The sequence below is a fragment of the Lepidochelys olivacea genome, assembly GCF_965140295.1.
Source record: "Lepidochelys olivacea isolate rLepOli2 genome assembly, chromosome: 2".
Taxonomy (NCBI): domain Eukaryota; kingdom Metazoa; phylum Chordata; order Testudines; family Cheloniidae; genus Lepidochelys; species Lepidochelys olivacea.
In genome coordinates, this window is record NC_140412.1 from 224,501,659 (window position 1) to 224,525,244 (window position 23,586).

General features: G+C 39.6%; 1 protein-coding gene across 2 annotated transcripts in view; it reads right to left on the reverse strand.

Annotated features, from left to right (window-relative positions):
* The window catches only part of VPS50 (VPS50 subunit of EARP/GARPII complex), a 207,390-nt gene that overhangs the window by 38,868 nt on the left and 144,936 nt on the right, over positions 1–23,586 (reverse strand). Inside the window, exons 21-23 of one of the 2 annotated variants that reach the window (XM_084620899.1) lie at positions 23,088–23,209; positions 22,149–22,205; positions 14,069–14,149 (exon numbers count right to left, since the gene is read on the reverse strand). In XM_084620899.1, coding sequence (XP_084477025.1) covers positions 14,069–14,149; positions 22,149–22,205; positions 23,088–23,209 — 260 coding nt within the window. The remainder of the gene's footprint in view (positions 1–14,068; positions 14,150–22,148; positions 22,206–23,087; positions 23,210–23,586) is intronic. The other variant, XM_084620900.1, reaches the window with a different exon arrangement.

A 23,586-nucleotide genomic window follows, 5' to 3' on the forward strand; every position in this document is an offset into this window, starting at 1 on the left:
CTTGTTGTGGGCTGCATGGCCTGAGGACTGAATGTATATGAAGACTAAACTATACACTTATTCCCCAAGTCTTCGGCTCCTGAGGATGTGGGAACCAATAGATGATGGGATGGGAGGGAGTTCTCACCGAGTCAGTGATTGGGGCATCGGTTTTGTGGATGTTTGTCAAGCCAGTGCCTTTGAGAAATGGTTAAATTGCTTTAAAACTCAGGACTTTTTCCATTTCCTTCGGTGCTCTTGTTAGCATCACAGCTGTACCAGCCTTTTCTGCTGACTAATATGAAGAAATGCGATCCATACAAAGCTACTTCTAAAGGGTCACATTTATGATTAATTGTATTAATCTACCAGTGGTGGTCAACCTGCGGCCCATCAGGGTAATCTGATTGCGGGCCATGAGACATTTTGCTGACATTGACTATCCGGAGGAACGGCCCCCCGGAGCTCTGTTCGCCATTCCTGTGGGTTGCCCACTACTGATCTACACATTTTCAAAGGTTAATTAGATATAAAGACTAGGAGGGGAAGTATTTCCTTGAAATACATAATTTGTCTAAAGAAATTTGTAGGAAAAAAGTATCAGCTTACCCAGCTGTTATCTTGATTGTCATGGTTCTTCAGTTCCAAGGTTCAGGAAAAATTGCTGATCATGCACTCATACAGTCTTGAAGGATACTTATAAAGTAAATCTAATCTGCTGTAAGATTTTACTATAATAAGATAACTACCGATTCTCCTTACTTGTCAGTTTTATTTTTGTGTACTGAGTTTTGTATAACATTCCCTTGTTCTAAGTGCCCTCATTCTACTCCAGAAGGCAAGGTTAGTGAGAAATAAAGTGACCGCTAACTAAAAATTGGAGAAAATTAATTTAAAATATAAAACAGAATACTAATCCAATTCCAAGCCTATAACACTGGTGAAAGGTTTGATGTATGATTACATCTTCAACAGGGTTTAGCAGTAGCATACAGAGTTCTTAGTTTGGAAGTCTGCCAGTCCAGAAGATTTACTACTTGGTGCCTGAAAATGATATAATCAGAAGACAGCTAATCATCACAACAGTAGAAATACCAGATTCTGGTAAACATTCTAAATATTTTCCTCAGGGGTGCAGTAGTAGATTACTTTTTAATGTACTCATTGTAGGCAGCATGAGACCACTACCTTATAACATTTGATTCAACTGACATCTGAAATAAAAAACTTGACATATAGTACTTTTGACAGTGCCACATTTATCTCTGTACCAAATGCTAGAATACATGCTTCTTGACTGCACTTCATTATAAGACTTCAATTATTGTAGATTCAATTTTATAATGATCCCATAACAAGTCTGGTTTTATTTCACTGGTTTACTCTAAGTAATGACATCAGAAATACTGACTCTTGAAAAAGTTATAGAAAACTTCAACACATAAACAAAAAAGAATGCTACATCTTTTTAAGCCTCTTCCTCTATCATTTTTACCATTTGTGGTAATTTGAGCCTGTGTCATGCACATCTGAAGCATAGAAAGTTGAACAATCTGATTAAGCATTTCTCACAATAGATATAGATTAAAATCCAGTGTTCTTAAATAAGCATGTACAGGGAGTCCTCAGACTTATGACGCCTGACTTACGTCGGATGCCACTTTCAATGTTTTTCAGTTGACTGCCCGTTTTGCCCCAGTGATGCTTGTTTTGCCCTTATGACAAAAGCCAGCAGGGAAAACAGCACACATCACATGCTGCGCCTCAGCCAGTCACTGATTGTCCTCCAGCCCTGGGCTCAGCCAATCAAAAGCAAGCGGCAAGGCTACCCAGCAACAAGCTACCCTGGCCATGGAAGCCAAACAGACAAGTGACTGCAAGGGACCCCCCCTTCCAGTTCCATTCATTATAACGCAACCACGAAGTTATTTACAAGCAACTTTGTAAAAAGCAAGCCCAATTCTGCACAATATGTTTCCGGCATTCTGCGCAGCTGCCTGTCTCTCTGGCTATCTGCCCAGCCTGATTTAAGACACTTAGTTGCTGTTCTTTGTGGTTCTAAAAATTTTTTTTAAATGGCAGAAAAGCATAAATCCAGTGCACTTCTAAGAAATGCAAAACAATTAATATTGAAACAAAAATGGACGTTAAGAGAAGGTCAAAACATGTGTGATTTTATGTTTGTTTGAATGCTGTTTACCAAATAAATATATTGATGTTGCTACATTAGTCATCTATAATTCATTTAGTACAAAAATCTGGGTTATTGTGGTGAAAATAGTGCAGCAAGCCTTGTTTCAGGAACCAATCCCCCATTTATACCATTGATTCCTATGGGAAAAGCAGTTTCCATTTACAATGCAATTCTGAGAAACGAACTGTGTCATAAGTCCGAGGACTCCCTGTAATTCATAAATGTAAAGGATTATTGCTCCCCACCAGATGGCATACACAGATATGTACTAAAGTTATCCTTTAGGGTGGAGCTATAGAAGCTTTGTATACGCTGTCCAAGGTTTTATAGGACATGTTAAATATGAGAGAGTCTAAAGATCCCAGAGACAGACACAAAGCCAGTCAACCAAAATACTGAGGAAGTAAAGTTATTTTATTCTTCAGAATGTAATTGCACTGTCAGCCACTTTAAAACATATACTTCAACTGACTTTATCTGTAAGTCTGCAAATATTTTCTTAAGACAAAGATGGCAAGTATTTATTTATAGACACAAAATTTATTACCCAATCACTATATGAGCTCCTAGCAACCTCCTTCACATTAGCTCCCGCAAGTGAAGTACGTACAAATAGTGTTGCTAAGCTATAGATTGTGTTGGAATTTTACCAAACCTAACTATATCATTTAAATATCAAAATAATTTTTTCATTTCAGATCATGCTATACTAATATTTCTAGTGCTGCCATTAGAAAGATGTAGCTCTTTTGGGGAAAAAAAAAGATCAGTAATATCTTTTATCACTTCACCCACTTTGTCTCTCTAAGATCCTGGGACTGACATGGCTACAACTACACTAGGTACATTTATAATACAGTTCAAAATACCTCCTTTAGTTAAGTCAAACAGGGAAAATGCAGCACCAAAAGCGCATGTAAGCACAATCCTGTAAATTGCTAAGTGCCCTCAATGCCAACTGAAGTTCCCCGACAGGACCCACACAGTATCTCTTGAGCCTTGGCCTTATAAAGTACAAATAAGGAAAAAATAAAGATACATTCAAAGCAAGTATTACAAGAAAAAAATCTCATCAAATTGATATTAGGCAACAAAGTATGACAATAAGGGGAGTTTCAAAAGTGCCTGAAATCATTGGGGGATTGTGTTTCCAAATCCCTTAGGTACTTTTGAAAATCTCCATCTGTGCTTAAGTTTTCAATCGGAAAATGCTGTTTCAACTACACTGAAATTTTTTACAAAATCATATTGATTCTGACATTTCTAGTGAAAACAATTTCCAAATGAAAATTTTTTGATTCAATAAAATTTAGTGTAGACAAAACTTTGACATTGTTTGATAATTTCAATTTGAAAGTTTTTGTTTATTATTTTATATTACTTTTACATTATTTCATGATGAAACATTTTGTTTTCTTGAACAAAGTGTCCCCAATTTTTTTTTTTTTTTTAATGAAACAGTTTGACACTTTGTCTAGAAAATGAGATTAATGCGCAGCTATTTTCAATATCCTAGAAAAGTGGTTCCTGAACTTGTTCCGCCACTTGTGCAGGGAAAGCCCCTGGCGGGCCGGGCCGGTTTGTTTACCTGCCGCGTCTGCAGGTTCAATCGATCGTGGCTCCCAGTGGCCGTGGTTCGCTGCTCCCGGTGGCCGCGGTTCGCTGCTCCAGGCCAATGGGAGCTGCTGAAAGCAGCAGCCAGTACGTCCCTTGGCCTGCACTGCTTCCATCAGCTCCCATTGGCCTGGAGCAGCGAACTGTGGCCACTGGGAGCCGCGATCGGCCAAATCTGCGGACGCAGCAGGTAAACAAATGGGCCCGGCCCGCCAGGGGCTTTCTCTGCACTAGTGGTGGAAGAAGTTTGGGGACCAATGTCCTACAAAAATCCAAGTAAACAAAAAAACTACCTTCCTTCAACAAGCAACATAGGGAAGTTACTTACTAGTAACTCGAGTGTCTAAATAATTGCCTCTGCAGATCTACACCATGGAAATTGGTTGACTTGGCCGGCTGGCCCCACAAACTGCTCCAAAACCATATGATTTACCAGTGGATAGGCATATACTGACCAAAGATATAACATTCCAAGTTCATTTCCCTGCTCTGTCACAGGAGCTCTCCAGCTGAGAAATGGTAACAGTACTTCACATGTTACAGGGATGATGTGACAAATATATTAAAAGACTGAGTACTCTAAAAGAGATACAACAGTAATAGGAGCCATATAAATATCTTAAATAGACCGTTCCAAACAGATCTTGTAAGACAGACTACCTCCTAACTGCTCTTAAGTTTCTCTCCACATTAATTATTGAACACACTTCAAATAAGTTTTCGTTTATTAGATGTTCTTGTGTGTTGTGACATGAGGCAATCCAGCCTTTCCACGTTCATCTAATGCCATATTTCTTGCTCCTTTATAGTTTGCTTCCATGACAATGAAAATCTTTCTCAAATGCTTTCTTGTATCTGCTGTCCTCCTCTTTTCAAGCTTTCCACCAGGCGATATCCAATCAAGGGGTTGTCTAGGAATAGTTTTTACACATCTGGACAACACATCCCCACCACTCCAACTTTCTTTTTCCAATCATTCATTGTCTCTACAATCTGCTGGCCAGTCCTTGTAACACATCTACGTTGGTTACTTTATCCCACCAGTATCCTTTGCACCAAGTATCCTTTGCAAGTATCTCAAGTGGAATGCATTAAGTTTACCATTAAGTTTCTAGAATTTGCCAAGTTTCAGAAGTATATATCCGTGTGGATTTAACAACGGCATTGTATAACTTGGTCTTAGCTCTTGTGTGAATCTCCTTATTTCTCTAAATATTTGCCAGTCTCAAAAGATTCTACTTGCCTCCTCATTTTTTGCTTTCACCTCCTCATGGTGTTGACAATCAGCACTATTTGTGCTTCCAACATATACAAACTCATTAACCATGTGTATTCTTCACTATCAATCATATATGCAAAAATAAAAGGAGTACTTGTGGTACCTTAGAGACTAACCAATTTATTTGAGCATAAGCTTAACTTAGGCTTGAATAGAGACTGGGAGTGGCTTAGTCATTATGCAAGGTAGCCTATCTGCCCCCCCCCCCCCCCGAGACGTTCTTGTTAAACCCTGGATTTGTGCTGGAAATGGCCCACCTTGATTATCATACACAATGTAAGGAGAGTGGTCACTTTGGATAAGCTATTACCAGCAGGAGAGTGAGTTTGGGGGGGTGGGGGTGAGAAAACCTGGATTTGTGCTGGAAATGGCCCAACTTGATTATCATACACATTGTAAGGAGAGTGATCACTTTAGATAAGCTACTACCAGCAGGAGAGTGAGTTTGTGTGTGTCTGTGGGGGTGGGGGGTGAGAAAACCTGGATTTGTGCTGGAAATGGCCCAACTTGATTATCATACACATTGTAAGGAGAGTGGTCACTTTAGATAAGCTATTAGCAGCAGGAGAGTGGGGTGGGGGGAGGTATTTTTTCATGCTTTGTGTGTATATAATAAGATCTTCTACACTTTCCACAGTATGCATCCGATGAAGTGAGCTGTAGCTCACGAAAGCTTATGCTCAAATAAATTGGTTAGTCTCTAACGTGCCACAAGTACTCCTTTTCTTTTTGCGAATACAGACTAACACAGCTGTTACTCTGAAACAATCATATATGCATCATCATTGCTGACATCTTTTTAAAATGATCATAACTTTCATTTTCTTTTGGCTGATTCGTAATCCTACTTTGGCAGCCTCACATCTGACGTTGGTAGTGGTCTTTTCCATAGCATCATCATCTCTGTCCCACAAAAAGTCATCTGCAAAGTCAAGATCTTAAATTTTCTTCTACTCCACATAATTCCTGCATCTTCCTTTAATGCTGCTTTTAGCATCACATGATCTATCACAATGCAGAAAAGGAGAGGTGATCAAATGCAGCACTGCTGCATTCCAGTAATGGTATCAAACCAGTCAGTCTCTTCACTGTCCTAACACAGCATTTTGAGCTTTCACACAGCATCTTAGCCATTAACACATCTTTCACAGGGACTATAAATACAATTGTCATAAATATAAAGGGAAAGGTAAACACCTTTAAAATCCCTCCTGGCCAGAGGAAAAACTCTTTCACCTGTAAAGGGTTAAGAAGTTAAGATAACCTCGCTGGCACCTGACCAAAATGACCAATGAGGAGACAAGATACTTTCAAACCTGGACGGGGGGAGAAACAAAGGTTCTCTCTGTCTGTCTGATGATTTTGCCGGGAACAGAGAAGGAATGGAGTCTTAGAACTTAGTAAGTAATCTAACTAGATATGCGTTAGATTCTGTTTTGTTTAAATGGCTGATAAAATAAGCTGTGCTGAATGGAATGTATGTTCCTGTTTTTGTCTCTAGAGGGATTCTCTATGTTTTGAATCTGATTACCCTGTAAGGTATTTACCATCCTGATTTTACGGAGGTGATTCTTTTTACTTTTTCTTCTATTAAAATTCTTCTTTTAAGAACCTGATTGCTTTTTCATAGTTCTTAAGATCCAAGGGTTTGGGTCTGTGTTCACCTATGTAAATTGGTGAGGATTTTTATCAAGCCTTCCCCAAGAAAGGGGATGTAGGGTTTGGGGAGGATTTTTGGGGGAAAGACGTTTCCAAACGGGCTCTTTCCCTGTTATATATTTGTTAGATGCTTGGTGGTGGCAGCAAGAAAGTCCAAGGCCAAAAGGTAAAATAGTTTGTACCTTGGGGAAGTTTTAACCTAAGCTGGTAAAAATAAGCTTAGGGGGGTTTTCATGCAGGTCCCCATATCTGTACCCTAGAGTTCAGAGTAGGGAAGGAACCTTGACAACAATCTGAAATCTATAATTCAAGACTAATCTTCTCTGATTGAAAGAGGGTAAAGATATGATTTATACATGATCTTTTCAGTCTAAAGCCTTCTGGCTCAGTACACAGTTTTTCTTCTCTGACCAGCTTGATTCTGTTCAATAGCACACTACAGAACACTTTTCTGGGTATGGAAAGTAGTGTTATTCCTCACCAACGGTTGCACACCAGTGGGGTGGGCTTTTTTTTGGTAATTTACAGATCACAGCTGTCTTCCACTCCTGTGAGTAGAAATCTGTCTTGCAAACTATATTATAAAGTGTATGAAAATGTATGTATTTCATGTACTACCTCTTTCAGTTTTAAACATTTCAGCAGTGATCTTATCTTGACCAGGTGCTTTGCTGTTCTTTTAGCTGCTTAATTGTTTCTTCTATTTCTGCTTCTGACATTTCTACCAGTGAAATCTTTAATTGTGCACCTTCTTCTTTGTATCTATCAATTGGAATTGTTGGCTCTGGTTCATTGAGTACTTCATTAAAATCTTCTCACCACTGTTCCTTCTGTTCTGCTTCCATTGCTAACAATCTTCCATCTTTTGTTTTTACAATACCATTGTGACTCTGGAACCATGATGATAATTGCTTACATACCCGAGAATTGCCTGACTCATGCTTTTTCATCTTCTGTCACTTTTTTGTCAAGCCATTCTTTCTGATCCAACTTAATTATTTTTTTCTATGTCTTCCTGTTGCAGCATCATTGACCTATGCTTGCCTCATTTTTAAAGCTTTTCTTTCTTGAATCAACTTTCATGTGCTTGGCTGTATCCTCTCTTCTTTCCTTGATCTTCTTGGTCCAAGTGAAATTTTGGCAGCTTCCCAGTAAACATATCTAAAGTGAGCTCTTTGTTATTCTATATAATCATTCATTACTCATAGTTCTTGGAATCCATTTGAGAGCTTGATTTTAAAATCCTCTCTCATTCCGAGGTCAGACAGTTTCTTCACATCAAATACCATCTCTTTTCTTATAGTTTTTTTTTTTTTTAAACTGTTCTGACATGATAGCGGTCACTTTCTGTAACAGCAATTGTAGGCGACTGTGTAACCAGCATTGATCTTCTCCACCATCTGCTGATGGCAATGTGACCCAATTGTTTCTCAGTGATTTCCATCATTTGATTGCCATGTTAGTTTCTTTCTTCCAAGAAGGGAAAAAAGTGTTTTACTCCCTGCGTGCACAGGTTATACATACTACACAATTTAGTAAATCTATCACCACAATCTGCTCACCCCCCAATTCCGCGTTTAACCATGAAATGCTCGTAGCTGAGGTTGTCACTATGAACTTGTGCATTCACATCATCCATAAACAGAATGACATCATAAGCATGCGTCTGATTTAGTACTGTCATGCTCTCTGCAGTGGTTCATGACAGTGAGTGCCAACCTTAGGGCACACTGTCTAAAAGCAGGGCAGACACCCAAAACTGATAGCATGTTCTATAACTACATTTCATCAATCCAGTAACAAATGTGAACTCCTGGATCACTGTAACACTCTTACCATGGAGTCACAGACAGTCCCCTGTCAAACACAGGCAAACTACACTTAGTGATAAATGGTCACTTACACCAAAAATCACAAAATATTCAGGTTGCTTCTAGTTCTAAGAGACCAGTCACTTACCAGAGGTCAATCTGTACCTTAAATCTCACACCAAAAACATCGCTGGTTGCCAATCCAATCATAAACCAAGGATTTATTAATTAGGAAAAAGAAATGAGAGTTATTTACACGCTAAAACAGGCAACATATAAGCACAAATGTGTTATAGTGTATGGTTCCAAAAAGGTGACAGAGATATAGTAGTCTGTCCACTGAATGTCTTTTAGGGCAAATCCAGGTTGACCCTGGATATCTCCGTTTTTGTTTCTCAGCTCCAGCCCTTGTAAGAGTCCAAAAAGTAAAGAGAACTATTTCTTCTTGTGAGCATCTTTATATGCCCTTCCCCCAGAGTTCAAACCGATTGGACAAGTGCTCCTGGACATAAGTTCTTCCTCGGCAGATAGGGCAATCAACTGAGCTTTTGTCCTAAAATAGCCCATTCAGTTTTGATAGTCCTTTTTGATTACCACTCTTGCTGTCTAGGTTCACAAGTTCAGATCAGGCATTTTTACAATTATAAAGCAAAACCTACATATTATCTTACAGCATGGGGTATAGACATTGCAAGCAAGATTAATGCACACAGCAACTTACAAGCATTTTATAGAGTCTAAACACTGAACACATCTTTACAAGTCTAACACCTATTTTAAACAATATTAACATACTGGTGAACTGGTCTGGTTTCCACCTATGAATTTGTCAGTGCTCAGCAGACACCTATAGCCTTGGCAACAGCTGGCACATGGTTTACCAGCATCACAAGTACATCTTGCAACTTGCTGTAGAATGCATCCTTTACTTGTTCATCATGGTCATTGGTAGGTACATAACACTGTATGATAGTTATATTAGTATAATTCGTGAGTCAACTGGTTTCCATTCCTGTAGATCTTGTGTTGCCTTTTTGCTGAGGAGTACTCCAACTCCCTCTATATGGGGTATCATCTTGCCTTGCTGAATAGAGTACTCTGATATTATATGAATAGAATTGTCCATCTCATTTAGCTCACTCCAAGAATGCTAATATTGAACTGAGTCATTTCTCAAATTACTTTACTCAGTTTCCCAGTGAGACATAGTTCTCATATTCCAGCACCCCAATTCTAGTTTTAGCTTTAGCTATTAGGATCTTGTTTCAGGTGATGAACTTCCTCAAGGGTTTGGTTAAGCCCCTTCATACCTCCGTTTAAACTCATTTGTTGTTGATGTAATGATTCTGAGAGGCTGAGACAGATTCTTATCAGGGTTTTTTTGAGGGACGCACCTGGTAGCTTAAGATGCCTGAAGAAATGGGAAAGTAGGGAGGTTCAGCAAGAATCCACACATGCATAAGGAGAACTACAATTATTTGTAGGTAACCTTCCTGCCTCCATCATGAAATTACCACTGCAGATTCCCACTGAAGAAGATTTGCAAGTAGTACACAGCTGCAGAAGGACTCAACTGAATAAAGACTGAAGTACTATTACCCTGCACAGGCATCTGACCTAGACTGCCAGTCAAAAGGAGGTAATGCTTCATGAAAGTATTAACTGAACTCCACAACAGGCAGCTTATGAATTTCAGAAGCTGATGTGGTCCAAAGAAAAGCTATTGAGACAACTCTTGCTTTAGTGAATCTTCCAAATGTTCACTCCTCAGCCTGGTCATAAGTAGTTAGTAAACAGGCCTTATTTGAGCCTTGGAGCAAAGATTGGGGAAGTCCAAGGGGGAAACAAAGGCAATATTCAGCCTTTAGGACTTTCCAAAAGGCTTAGACCTGTCTAAATAGCTCAAGGCTTCTGAAATCCAGACAACAGAGTCCAGCCTTCAGAGGAGGCTGAGAGAATTTAGTAACATACCGAGTTCTCGTTTAAGATGGAAATCTGACAATCGTGATCAAAAACTAGGATAAGGATGGAATATGGCTTTCTTTATGAAAAATCAGTATCGGGAGGATCTGCTATCTGGGGTTGCAATCACCTTCCTGGCAGAAATGACAACCACTAAGAATGTTACTTTTAATGGAAGACAACGCAAAGGACAGAATTCCCAACATGTGAAGAGCCCAATAAGAACCAGATTCAAACCCTAAGATTCCACTAAAATACAAATAGGAGGAAATGTAAGCAAGAATATTTTCAGAAAGTATGTTACAATAGGCTGTGTAAAGAGAAGAACATTGAAAAGGGTCCCGATAGGTCAAATATAAACATGACAGACACCTTCATTGACAAAAGAAAGACCATCATACTTCAATTCCACAAATAATCAAGAATTAGTAAGAACAGGGAAGAAGCAGAAAACACTTTCCTTCTGCTAGCCCAACTAGAAAAATCATTTCAATTTACCAGCATAAGACTTTATACTGGAAGGTTTGCAAGATACTAACATGACTCATCTCACATCTTCTGGTTATTGCAAGTCATTAGGAACTAGGAACCTAAGATTCCTAGGTTCTCAGATACTTCTTGAGGAACATGGCATATGAGACAATTTTACGTCTTACTTGGTACTTAGAGTAAATTTCACCTGATATGAGCATTATCTATAACTTGGAGGGGGGGGAGGGGTCCAGCTATTTACTCTATGCACTTGGGATGGATTTGCCCATAAACCTATTACATATAAAAAGAAAAACAACATGAAGAAAAACCGTCAGGAGCTATGACTTAATAATAATAAACACACACATTCAGGACCATTTTATTTCTGAAGTGTTCTGTTTTACTGATTTGTCTGCTATTCGCTTAAACTTAAAAATTTTTCTCTACACATTTCTTACTTCACTTCAGAACACTGTTTTTCCCCTTCCATTTCCTCAGAAACAAGAGTCCATGATTTATTTTTAATGTTCAACCATATTTTCGTACTGTATTATCATCACAGATATCAGTACAGTGCTGGGATTTGGGGTTATTAGTTAATTTGTGCTCCCGCTACTCGTTCGGCAGCAAATGAACAAAAAGCCACCACGGGTACCATATAAATATTGCTTTTTAAACAATCTCTCATGAAACAGTGATTTACGGCCTTAGTCACTTAGTTGTGTCTCTAACAACATACGGAGGGGGTTTCAAAGGCACAAAAGGCCCCACTCCTAATGAAAGTCAATGACAGTTGGACATCTATCTCCCATCGTCTGGCTGTGCTGGAAGGAGAACAGGCAACACTGGATTTGGTTTAATCAAACCAACTTTATTCTTAAATGTCTGGGAGTACTGGGCAGATAAAAGTATACAGTGCAGGTAATTCCATAATCATTTCAATACATAGCTAGGGGCTTCTGTCAGCCCTCCCCCTTACCCATCCTGGTCCTCAGAGAACCTGCGGGACCATACCATCCTCGCACTTTGAATGAGGGTTCGGGGGGGAAGGGGTAAAAGGAGGGCTGGGATGGCTTTCTGCTGAACCAGTCATAGGAGCCCCAAACGCTTCCCCCCATTTCCACTCTTTTAAATAACACGTCCTTTAAATCATTTACCAATCCACTTTATCTAATCACTGTACCCCTTCCCTATGGGGCACTGGACATCTGCCCCATGTTTACACTATGAGTTGGGACATCATAGCCTAACTCCCGTTTCATGTTTGCCCAACTAAGCCCCCTGAACCAGCTCCAGAAAAAGGTGACCCACCCTATTTAACCTTGGCCTATCTGGCGGTGAGGGAAAAATTCCTTCTCAGCCCCAAAGAAAGGAGCAACTAGCGTAGTGCATGCAGCGGTTCCTGACCAAACCCAGTATTTCACTGCTTCCATGGATGGGAGGGTGAGAGTTGCTCTGCCTGGCCCAGGTAAAAAAGGACTTTTCCTGCACTGGCAATATATAGTCCCCAGTCTCTTCCAGTCACCTGCAGGGGGATGGATCAGCATCCCCACACTGACCTGGTCTGCCACTTCAGCAAAAAGTCACTCCCCGGCTCTCCTTAAAGGGGCACACACCTTTTCCAACTAGCCAGACAACGGCCCCCACTGCTAAATGTGCAGTTAGGTCATGTGTGTCTCTGGAAAATTGTGGCTTTACAAAATAGTAAAACTGAATTTTTGGGTATGTTACAATACAAACCATTTAAAACAGAAGTTGTAGGAAATTATTTCAGTGTCATGCCTCAAGTGTTTACATTTCAAAGTAGAAGGAAATAAAAGGTTTATAAACTTTATTAAGATGATGTTTAAAAAAAGTGAACGGTACAGAGTTTAAGTTTGGAAGTTTCTGGTTATCAGGGAATAATGTACAGATTATCAAGGGGTGCGAAGTTCAGCATAAGGAATACATAATCTGCAATATCCCCGATTGGGGGTAAAAGGTTAACGGGTCAAGTACAGACATTGAGATATGAGGCTATGTTCAGGTGTGCAGTATAATGAGTGGATACGATGATGAGGATGGATTGACCCTCCTAAAAGCACGATTCTTCACTCCTTTGCTACATTTCTATGTTTTTTGCTCTCCAGTTGCATTGCACAACCCTAACATTTAATCACCTACATAAAAGGCAAAACTTCTCATATTTGCTACTCCCTCAGAGTACTACAAAGTGTAATCTACTGCCAGTCTAATGCAAATATGGTATTTATTTACCCTTTTTCATGAAAAACAAATGTTAAAATGACTCATGGCATCTATGTTGTCACATGTATGGCAGGAAAAGTGACAATATGTAAGTTGTGAGAAATGAATTATATATCTTTTTTCCTCAAGACTAAGCTGTCATTTAAAAGTTATACCACTGAAAAAAATCTGTTAAGCTGCTATCACAGATGTACATACTTTTCTCAGGGATTTAACTGTGTGAACATTTAGAAAGCTTGCCATTACTTTATGTAAAAACCTCTTAGAACAGTAAGTGCATTAGAAATGGTGATGGGGATTAAAGAAAACAAATCAGTTTAAAGTCTAAAATTTAGACAGGATGAATTACCATTTGAGTGATTTAATAAAGTACTTACCATGCCATTACCATCTCCCAGTCTCCTTTTGTTGTAGGTAAATTCTACAACAAACCATGATCTTGCTATTCTTCTACAAGATTTTTAGCAATGAACTTTTTTAAGTAGGATGCCGGGTATCAGTTTAAAAACATCATAGCCTCCATTCTCCAATTTCATTAGACGTAAACAAGAAGAATGAGCTTTAAACACAAGTTTTAATGGTAACAAATGTTAAAAGTTAAAAGTTATTACTGAAGCATAATTAAATTAAGGAAGAATCTGGGAGTTTCATATTAGTTTATTAGATATATGCAAAGTGATTTTGAACAAAAACTCACCTACAACTGCAGGAAATCTATTACGATATTCTTATCATAAACAGAGTGTGGGGAAAGGTAAAATTAATGAACCATATTATATACTAACTGCCATACTTTTTACAATATGCCTCCTTAATTTCAACAAACATTAACAAATTCCAGTTTCTTACCAGATCAATCAGGCTCTCCTGTATCCTGTTTAGTGTAGTGCGCAGTCTGCTACTACTAAGACCCAGTCCTGTTGATTCAAACTGAAAAAAAACCCCAATATTCTAAGTAAACATAGGCAAGGACAAAATTTTGTGTTTTAGTTTAGTGACTAACAGAACCAACAAAAAGTTCACGTTTTGTTCAATAGAATATACTTACGTATAGTTTCAGCACATAATTGCAACAAAACCAAAATGAAAAGAAGAAACATGCAGAAGATCACTGCACCCAACATTACATTGATGTAAAGAATGAACTGTGCTCAGTTCACAAAGATGACCATATACAATTCAAACTGACAAACGATTACCAATTTGTCAGGGGGATACTTGCCAGAATATTCTCTTGGATTGTTTTAAAATGACTATATGCTATAGAATGACTGCAGGCATAGGAAACAATGACTTTTTGTTCCCACAGACAAGCAAGAGAGACACATCACACAATGGCACATCATAGTATGCTGCCTGAGAAATTAATACATGGCAATGTAGAATGATCATGTTTATTTACTTTTCATAAACTACATTATCTTCCATAATCACTTGTTTAATATCAACTTTCAGTTGTATAATTATTTTCTATCAATCTTTATGAAAGTCATTTTTATTACTAAAAGAAAAGGAGTACTTGTGGCACCTTAGAGACTAACCAATTTATTTGAGCATGAGCTTTCGTGAGCTACAGCTCACTTCATCTTTTTGCGAATACAGACTAACACGGCTGCTACTCTGAAACCTATTTTTATTACTGAACATTTATTATGATCAAGCTAGGAAATGTGTCATCTTCATGCTCTGCACAGGGCCCAGAGTTCTATGGATCAGATCGTCTGCTGGTCTAAGTCAGAATAGCTCTACTAACTTCAATGTAACTGCAATATTTGCTCCAGCTGAGGATCTGGCCCAACATGTTTAGATTAGCATAGCTTAATTTTCACTCCAGAAGAGAAACATATTACCAAACAGAACAGCTCAACCAGATGAAATTACAATGGAGATGGAAAAACTACAAAACATACATTTACATCCAGGGTCCACATGATCTAGAAGTACCAAGATATGGTACTGGTATGTGTTTCACACCAGAAAAATAATTTTCTGAACAATGTTTAGACACTGCTGTCCACTGTGTTGGGTTCAATACTATAAAGCTTTTCCCAGACTGCATCTGGGTGAGAAATGATCAGCAATGTTCAAGTGGTTTCCACAAATCAAAATAATTTTTACACAAATTTTACTCATTTACCACCTACACTGCATTTTAAAGGAGAATTATATAGCAAGAGTGTTCTCACCCTTTATTGCTTCTTCATGGTGAATAGTGGCAGCCCCCATTTAAAAAATAAATAAATAAAATATTTTTCTGCTTGATTTTTACTTTAGAAATATCAAATCTTAGCTTTCTTGATGTTGCTGGAGGATGGAAGAACAAGAGAAATGACATAAATCGAAGGCTAATATTCTTTCTTTGTTTTTGTTAAACATCTGCTTAACTGCCAATCGGGAAAAAATACTTCTTTGAGAGAAACGCCATAGTCCTCCTCTAAGAGAGGACTGAGAAAGCTCTGGCTCCAGATCCAGGGTCCCCCACAAGAACAGAGCAGTCAAGACTTGATATTATTCACATATCTAAGGTAAAAACAAGCAAGCAGAAAGAAAAGAGTTTGTTTTTTCTTTAAAAAAAATTATGCTACCACAAAGAAAAGAAAAGGAGGACTTGTGGCACCTTAGAGACTAACCGATTTATTAGAGCATAAGCTTTCGTGAGCTACAGCTCACTTCCTCAGATGCATATCGTGGAAACTGCAGCAGGCTTTATATATACACAGAGAATATGAAACAATACCTATTCCCACCCCACTGTCCTGCTGGTAATAGCTTATCTAAAGTGATTTCCAGCACAAATCCAGGTTTTCTCACCCTCCACCCCCCCACACAAATTCACTCTCCTGCTGGTGATAGCCCATCCAAAGTGACAACTCTTTACACAATGTGCATGACAATCAAGCTGGGCTATTTCCTGCATAAATCCAGGTTCTCACATCCCCCCCACCCCCATACACACACAAACTCACTCTCCTGCTGGTAATAGCTCATCCAAACTGACCACTCTTCAAGTTAAAATCCAAGTTAAACCAGAACATCTGGGGGGAGGGGTAGGAAAAAACAAGAGGAAACAGGCTACCTTGCATAATGACTTAGCCACTCCAAGTCTCTATTTAAGCCTAAATTAATAGTATCCAATTTGCAAATGAATTCCAATTCAGCAGTTTCTCGCTGGAGTCTGGATTTGAAGTTTTTTTGTTTTAAGATAGCGACCTTCATGTCTGTGATCGCGTGACCAGAGAGATTGAAGTGTTCTCCGACTGGTTTATGAATGTTATAATTCTTGACATCTGATTTGTGTCCATTTATTCTTTTACGTAGAGACTGTCCAGTTTGACCAATGTACATGGCAGAGGGGCATTGCTGGCACATGATGGCATATATCACATTGGTGGATGTGCAGGTGAACGAGCCTATGATAGTGTGGCTGATGTTATTAGGCCCTGTGATGGTGTCCCCTGAATAGATATGTGGGCACAGTTGGCAACGGGCTTTGTTGCAAGGATAAGTTCCTGGGTTAGTGGTTCTGTTGTGTGGTATGTGGTTGTTGGTGAGTATTTGCTTCAGGTTGCGGGGCTGTCTGTAGGCAAGGACTGGCCTGTCTCCCAAGATTTGTGAGAGTGTTGGGTCATCCTTTAGGATAGGTTGTAGATCCTTAATAATGCGTTGGAGGGGTTTTAGTTGGGGGCTGAAGGTGACGGCTAGTGGCGTTCTGTTATTTTCTTTGTTAGGCCTGTCCTGTAGTAGGTAACTTCTGGGAACTCTTCTGGCTCTATCAATCTGTTTCTTTACTTCTGCAGGTGGGTATTGTAGTTGTAAGAAAGCTTGACAGAGTTCTTTTAGGTGTTTGTCTCTGTCTGAGGGGTTGGAGCAAATGCGGTTGTATCGCAGAGCTTGGCTGTAGACGATGGATCGTGTGGTGTGGTCAGGGTGAAAGCTGGAGGCATGCAGGTAGGAATAGCGGTCAGTAGGTTTCCGGTATAGGGTGGTGTTTATGTGACCATTGTTTATTAGCACTGTAGTGTCCAGGAAGTGGATCTCTTGTGTGGACTGGACCAGGCTGAGGTTGGTGGTGGGATGGAAATTGTTGAAATCATGGTGGAATTCCTCAAGGGCTTCTTTTCCATGGGTCCAGATGATGAAGATGTCATCAATATAGCGCAAGTAGAGTAGGGGCTTTAGGGGACGAGAGCTGAGGAAGCGTTGTTCTAAATCAGCCATAAAAATGTTGGCATACTGTGGGGCCATGCGGGTACCCATAGCACTATGCTGACAGCTTGTGCCACACGCTCTCAAAGAAACTGCGGAATCACCTGATCAACATCCTCTACAGCAAACAGGGAAAGATTAAGAATGAGCTCTCAAAAATGGATACTCTCCTAAAAAACCAACCTTCCACACAAACTTCCTCGTGGCTGGATTTTACTAAAACTAGACAAGCCATTTACAACGCACACTTTCTTCTCTACAAAAGAAAAAGGACACTAAACTTTCTAAACTACTACATGCTACAAGGGGCCACAGCAATGGTTCCCTCAACCCACCTAGCAATATTGTTAACCTATCCAACTATACTCTCAGCCCAGCAGAAGTAGCTGTTCTATCTCGGGGCCTCTCCTTCTGCCCCTCCACCCCCACGAACATGATACAGTTCTGTGGTGACCTAGAATCCTATTTTCGACGTCTCCGACTCAAGGAATATTTCCAAAATACCTCTGAACAGCATACTAATCCACAGAGGTCTCCCTACCAACACTACAGAAAGAGGGATTCTAGGTGGACTCCTCCTGAAGGTCGAAACAGCAGACTGGACTTCTACATAGAGTGCTTCCGCCGACGTGCACGGGCTGAAATTGTGGAAAAGCAGCATCACTTGCCCCATAACCTCAGCCATGCGGAACGCAATGCCATCCACAGCCTCAGAAACAACTCTGACATCATAATCAAAAAGGCTGACAAAGGAGGTGCTGTTGTCGTCATGAATAGGTCGGAATATGAACAAGAGGCTGCTCGGCAGCTCTCCAACACGAGTTTCTACAAGCCATTACCCTCTGATCCCACTGAGAGTTACCAAAAGCAACTACAGCATTTGCTCAAGAAACTTCCTGAAAAAGCACAAGATCAAATCCGCACAGACACACCCCTGGAACCCCGACCTGGGATATTCTATCTACTACCCAAGATCCATAAACCTGGAAATCCTGGGCGCCCCATCATCTCAGGCATTGGCACCCTGACAGCAGGATTGTCTGGCTATGTAGACTCCCTCCTCAGGCCCTACGCTACCAGCACTCCCAGCTACCTTCGAGACACCACTGACTTCCTGAGGAAACTACAATCCATCGGTGATCTTCCTGATAACACCATCCTGGCCACTATGGATGTAGAAGCCCTCTACACCAACATTCCACACAAAGATGGACTACAAGCCGTCAAGAACACTATCCCCGATAATGTCACGGCTAACCTGGTGGCTGAACTTTGTGACTTTGTCCTTACCCATAACTACTTCACATTTGGGGACAATGTATACCTTCAGATCAGCGGCACTGCTATGGGTACCCGCATGGCCCCACAGTATGCCAACATTTTTATGGCTGATTTAGAACAACGCTTCCTCAGCTCTCGTCCCCTAAAGCCCCTACTCTACTTGCGCTATATTGATGACATCTTCATCATCTGGACCCATGGAAAAGAAGCCCTTGAGGAATTCCACCATGATTTCAACAATTTCCATCCCACCACCAACCTCAGCCTGGTCCAGTCCACACAAGAGATCCACTTCCTGGACACTACAGTGCTAATAAACAATGGTCACATAAACACCACCCTATACCGGAAACCTACTGACCGCTATTCCTACCTGCATGCCTCCAGCTTTCACCCTGACCACACCACACGATCCATCGTCTACAGCCAAGCTCTGCGATACAACCGCATTTGCTCCAACCCCTCAGACAGAGACAAACACCTACAAGAACTCTGTCAAGCTTTCTTACAACTACAATACCCACCTGCAGAAGTAAAGTAACAGATTGATAGAGCCAGAAGAGTTCCCAGAAGTTACCTACTACAGGACAGGCCTAACAAAGAAAATAACAGAACGCCACTAGCCGTCACCTTCAGCCCCCAACTAAAACCCCTCCAACGCATTATTAAGGATCTACAACCTATCCTAAAGGATGACCCAACACTCTCACAAATCTTGGGAGACAGGCCAGTCCTTGCCTACAGACAGCCCCGCAACCTGAAGCAAATACTCACCAACAACCACATACCACACAACAGAACCACTAACCCAGGAACTTATCCTTGCAACAAAGCCCGTTGCCAACTGTGCCCACATATCTATTCAGGGGACACCATCACAGGGCCTAATAACATCAGCCACACTATCATAGGCTCGTTCACCTGCACATCCACCAATGTGATATATGCCATCATGTGCCAGCAATGCCCCTCTGCCATGTACATTGGTCAAACTGGACAGTCTCTACGTAAAAGAATAAATGGACACAAATCAGATGTCAAGAATTATAACATTCATAAACCAGTCGGAGAACACTTCAATCTCTCTGGTCACGCGATCACAGACATGAAGGTCGCTATCTTAAAACAAAAAAACTTCAAATCCAGACTCCAGCGAGAAACTGCTGAATTGGAATTCATTTGCAAATTGGATACTATTAATTTAGGCTTAAATAGAGACTTGGAGTGGCTAAGTCATTATGCAAGGTAGCCTGTTTCCTCTTGTTTTTTCCTACCCCCCCCCACCAGATGTTCTGGTTTAACTTGGATTTTAACTTGAAGAGTGGTCAGTTTGGATGAGCTATTACCAGCAGGAGAGTGAGTTTGTGTGTGTATGGGGGTGGGGGGGATGTAAGAACCTGGATTTATGCAGGAAATAGCCCAGCTTGATTGTCATGCACATTGTGTAAAGAGTTGTCACTTTGGATGGGCTATCACCAGCAGGAGAGTGAATTTGTGTGGGGGGGTGGAGGGTGAGAAAACCTGGATTTGTGCTGGAAATCACTTTAGATAAGCTATTACCAGCAGGACAGTGGGGTGGGAATAGGTATTGTTTCATATTCTCTGTGTATATATAAAGCCTGCTGCAGTTTCCACGATATGCATCTGAGGAAGTGAGCTGTAGCTCACGAAAGCTTATGCTCTAATAAATCGGTTAGTCTCTAAGGTGCCACAAGTCCTCCTTTTCTTTTTGCGAATACAGACTAACACGGCTGCTACTCTGAAACCTGTCACAAAGAAAAGGAGGCACAAACATGTTTTCCTTTGTTCGCTTATAAAAACTTTGTCCAGCATCACAATTTCCCTAGTACATACTTAGTATTTTGCTTATCCCTTTTCTTCCAAATTATACTGTAAGCTTCTTGACAAATTAAGAACTTATTGATTGTAGATGTTTTTGAAAAGACTGACAACTTATCAGTTAAAATAGTAAGTACATCAACAAATTCAGACAAATAAAGGTGCGTGCAATTTTAAATAAATCTCTACGAACAAAAATGTTACGATGTATTAAAGTCTCTGCCTTTTTTCCCTTCAAAAGACTATTGGATTTCTATGCAAGGGATGACCAGTTGTAAATCAAAGGGAAAAAATATCCAGAGATCTGTAGAGTGTATATACATACTTCTATAGGGAATATGAGATGAGCAGTCATCAAGGATAGGACCATGGTGAATTCATCAGGTAGAGCATATTATATCAGTATTCAATTGTTTTGCACATGGCCTGCACCTTCATGGGAATTTTTACAAACCATGTATGCCAGACAGTGGATACATTATTTCCACAAATTACTGATGACTTAGTAATTGATAAGCGATGGAAAAAAAGCAGAGTGCCAAGGGACTTATAGTCAAACTTCGCTAATCAGCACTTCGCTAAGCTTACTTGTCTGCACAAAAATGATTGGTTTCTCCCCAACTCTCAGTAATAATTAAATAGCAGATGTTTATTAAGGCTCTGACTAAGATTTCACTAGAACAAATGCTGAAGTCACTCACTGAAGTCAACAGGCTTGAGCAAGACCCAAGCACACAAATTTTATGAAATACATACTACATTTACTGCTGTTATACTATCTATATTACTATCAATTAAAACTAATCTATAACTAACAAAATGCATTAACAGTTTATTTTGGGATGTATGCCTGTGTGTGTTCACTTAATCGTTACTTAGTAAAATTCATTAATTCACAAGTCATTACTGAGGTTCTAGTGCATCAGGTTGTGCCATGATTTTACAGAAAGGTGAGGAAAAACCGATTTAATGTGCATGCGGAGAAAGAGAAAAGTGTGAAAAATGGTATTTGAAATGGTATTCTGCCCCTCTCAGTGGATAATGCCAGGTGCTCAGCACATGAGATAACTTTCCCATAATATATATATATATAATTAAATAATAATAGAAACACTCTGAGTTATGAAAATCACAAATGACTGGACATAATGTATCTAGAGTCAGCACACTGTTCTGAGAGTTTAAACACCAGTTTCTCTCTGACTAATTTGCTGCATGTGCATTTTGCCTTCCTAATCATTCAGATATGTGCTCTAACAAACATGAAGTGTAGAAACAAGATTCACAATGAATTTAGACCACTCAAAGCAGTCACATTATCAGCATACTTCTAATAAGAACCACAGTGGCATGTGTTTTAACAAGAATGACAGTTACTGGTCTAAATCACATACCACTACCCATCTCTACTCCTTAAAGAATTGTAAAAAAAAAAAAAAAAAAAAGTACATGAGGGTTAGGACATCATGGCAGCATTACAAGAGGGTTTTTTAAATTTATAGGCCCTTTGTAAGCAGTATGTTTCCAAGGAAAAAGTTTATCAAACAACAATTAGGCACACTACAGTAACAACACAATTTTACCCATCTGCTATAATGTTTACCTGCCTAGCACTGTACTGTTCCCTGCTAGATGTGGGAAGTGAAGAACTCTGTACAGGCTTTAAAACACAAAACAGGAGGTGCAAAAAGTACATGTAACACAATAAAAGAATATCAGAACAGTTGATTAAGCCAAAGGAATTCAATTACCTTTAAAAAATATTTACCGCCCATCCTCCATACACAAACAAATACCAAATATACTTCTCCAACCAAAGAGAACAAGCTGTTGAGAATGTGTGACTCCATCAACTATTTGCCAGCATATAACGATTTAGAGCCCTGAAATTGTTCATGGAATTATTGTTTTCATTTTTAAAAAAAATATAGGTTTCATATATGCTGTTCTATGACAATCTGTGAAGAGTTGATGTAGTTCTTTACAGACACTGTGGATGCGTATTTACTTCTTAAACTAAAAGACACTTAAATTATACATCAAATGTGAACAGAAATGGATTTCATTATTAGACTACGTTAGCTACAGGAGCACAAGATCTGAAAAGCAACACATAGCTCTGAGTTAGCCATTTTCACAGCTTGCCTCTCTCCCCCCACCCACCCCATGCATACCATGTTGTCCCCACTCCCCTTTAATCTTTATGTCGCTTCCTTTTGCCATGCATGACCGCGTGCCTTTTTCTGTGCAAACTTCTATATCTGGAACAGTCTCACCCTTTCTCTGCACCCAGCTTCCTCCCTCTCCTCCTCCAGACAGAGAAATATAAAATGATCAACACTCCTCGGGATAATAATACTTTTAAGGCCATTTCTCTTTTTAGTTGTTCTTACTACCCTGTTCTCATTCATGCATCCAACCCCAGTCTATTACTGCTGCCCCTTCTGATAGATCATACACTCAGTCTTCTTGATGTAGAAGTCTTTTCTGTACAGTACCACATACACTAATGTGCTCTAAAGGAATAATAATTTCTACCTACCGTGTCATTTCGGCCAAAAAACGTATACACTGCATACAGATAGTAATCAAACAGCTGGGACATGAAGTGAATCACATCAAATGCAATTGGTTTCAAAATGTTCATCATCTGCATGTATTTCCCTTGAAGATAAAATACAAAAGTTCAGTTTTCCTAGCAGAAGTGGTATACAGACATTGGAATGCTTGGTTAATTCAAAACTAGCTTTTGCAAATCTACATATTTTTTAACCTTGAGTTTTAAGACATCAATCTAGTGAGATTTCAGGGACATGGAAGTTTAAAAAGAGGCTAGATATGACAACTGATATAAACTAAGCGCCATAGAATTTTCTGAAAACTAGATGTTTAAGGGTTTCAGGTTTTTTGCATAGTATGCTAGCCGTTTACATTATATACATTTGACCACACAATATCAGGCAAACTTATTTTTTAATTTCTGAAAATCACTTGAAGTCACAGGCTCCAGGTATATGATATACAGTTTTTAAAAATGATAC